Source organism: Ailuropoda melanoleuca, unplaced genomic scaffold, assembly GCF_002007445.2.
Source record: "Ailuropoda melanoleuca isolate Jingjing unplaced genomic scaffold, ASM200744v2 unplaced-scaffold11353, whole genome shotgun sequence".
Lineage (NCBI taxonomy): Eukaryota > Metazoa > Chordata > Mammalia > Carnivora > Ursidae > Ailuropoda > Ailuropoda melanoleuca.
Genome location: NW_023179786.1, coordinates 777 through 1,937, shown reverse-complemented (window position 1 = coordinate 1,937; position 1,161 = coordinate 777). Strand labels below are relative to the sequence as shown.

The following is a 1,161-nucleotide window of genomic DNA, read 5'->3' as shown; positions in this document are numbered from 1 at the left end:
ATCCTCACCAATGCCAGGATTGCCCAGATTGGGATGAGCATACTGATTAGGAACATTGCTGTCATGTTACCCGTGGTGCTCTTTGTTAAGAGGCTGTTGNTAAGAGGCTGTCCTTCTGCAGGGCTGTGGTCCTTTCACATTCTTACTGCTACCATGTTGATCTCATTCAACTCTCATGTACAGACAACAGAATCAACAGCATCCTCGGTCTGTTTGCACTTTTCTCCACAACAGGGTTTGATTGCCCTTGCATCCTGCTCTCCTATGTACTGATCATCCGATCTGTTCTCAGCATTGCCTCCTCAGAGGGGCGGCAGAAAGCCTTCAACACCTGCATATCCCACATTAGTGCTGTTGCCATCTTCTACATACCCCTCATCAGCTTGTCTCTTGTCCATCGCTATGGCCGTTCAGCACCTCCATTTGTCCACACCATCATGGCCAACGTCTTCCTTCTCATCCCTCCTGTGCTCAACCCCATCATCTACTGTGTGAAGACTAAGCAGATTCGAAAGGCTATTGTCAAAGTCTTAATTCAGAAGCAGCAACAAATCTAATCACCGGTTATCTCAGAGTAGAGAGAAAGCCATTTATGAATGAGTGCTTCAGTAGAATGGGGTAATTGCCCCCAAAGGGCCTAGATTGTCTTCCAATGTTAAACTAAGTAACTTACAGATCCTGTGATATTTGCTTAGTTTCCTTGTCACTAAGTTCATATTAGTATCATCTAAATTATGTCTTGATTTCAGTGTGAATTGAGATAATGTATGTAAACAACTATTCATATTTGCAAGTAGTATGAGACTTGAATAAAGTATTCATTCAGACTGCATACAATTGAAAAACTCCAGATTTAATGTAGGAAACTTTGTTAATAAACCAGTTGTTGTTTTCTGAATGATATCCAAAGTGCAATTTAATGAATTCGATTTTTTCTTCTTAAAATTCTTAATTAACTGCAAAAATAGTCATTCTATAGAGTATATCTTCTAAGCGTATCAGTGTGATTCAACATTGGATCCTACACAGGTAGTTATTTTGCCCTTTCTTATGTGTAGGGACATATCTGATGTACATACAACATGCCATATCACATGCTCCGGATTAGTTCCTGTTGGTGAACATTAAAAGTTGGTAATAGCATTACTAACAACCCAGGAG

General features: G+C 40.2%; 1 protein-coding gene across 1 annotated transcript; it reads left to right on the top strand.

Moving 5' to 3' along the window:
• Window positions 1-3: 3 nt before the first annotated feature.
• Window positions 4-557, top strand: LOC100473317 (olfactory receptor 51F2-like; the record flags this gene model as incomplete). Its single annotated transcript, XM_011236430.2, is given in 2 exon segments — window positions 4-99; window positions 102-557. Coding segments are annotated over 2 exon segments (552 nt in total), but the record flags the coding sequence as incomplete, so codon positions are not given.
• Between the last annotated feature and the right edge of the window lie 604 nt (window positions 558-1,161).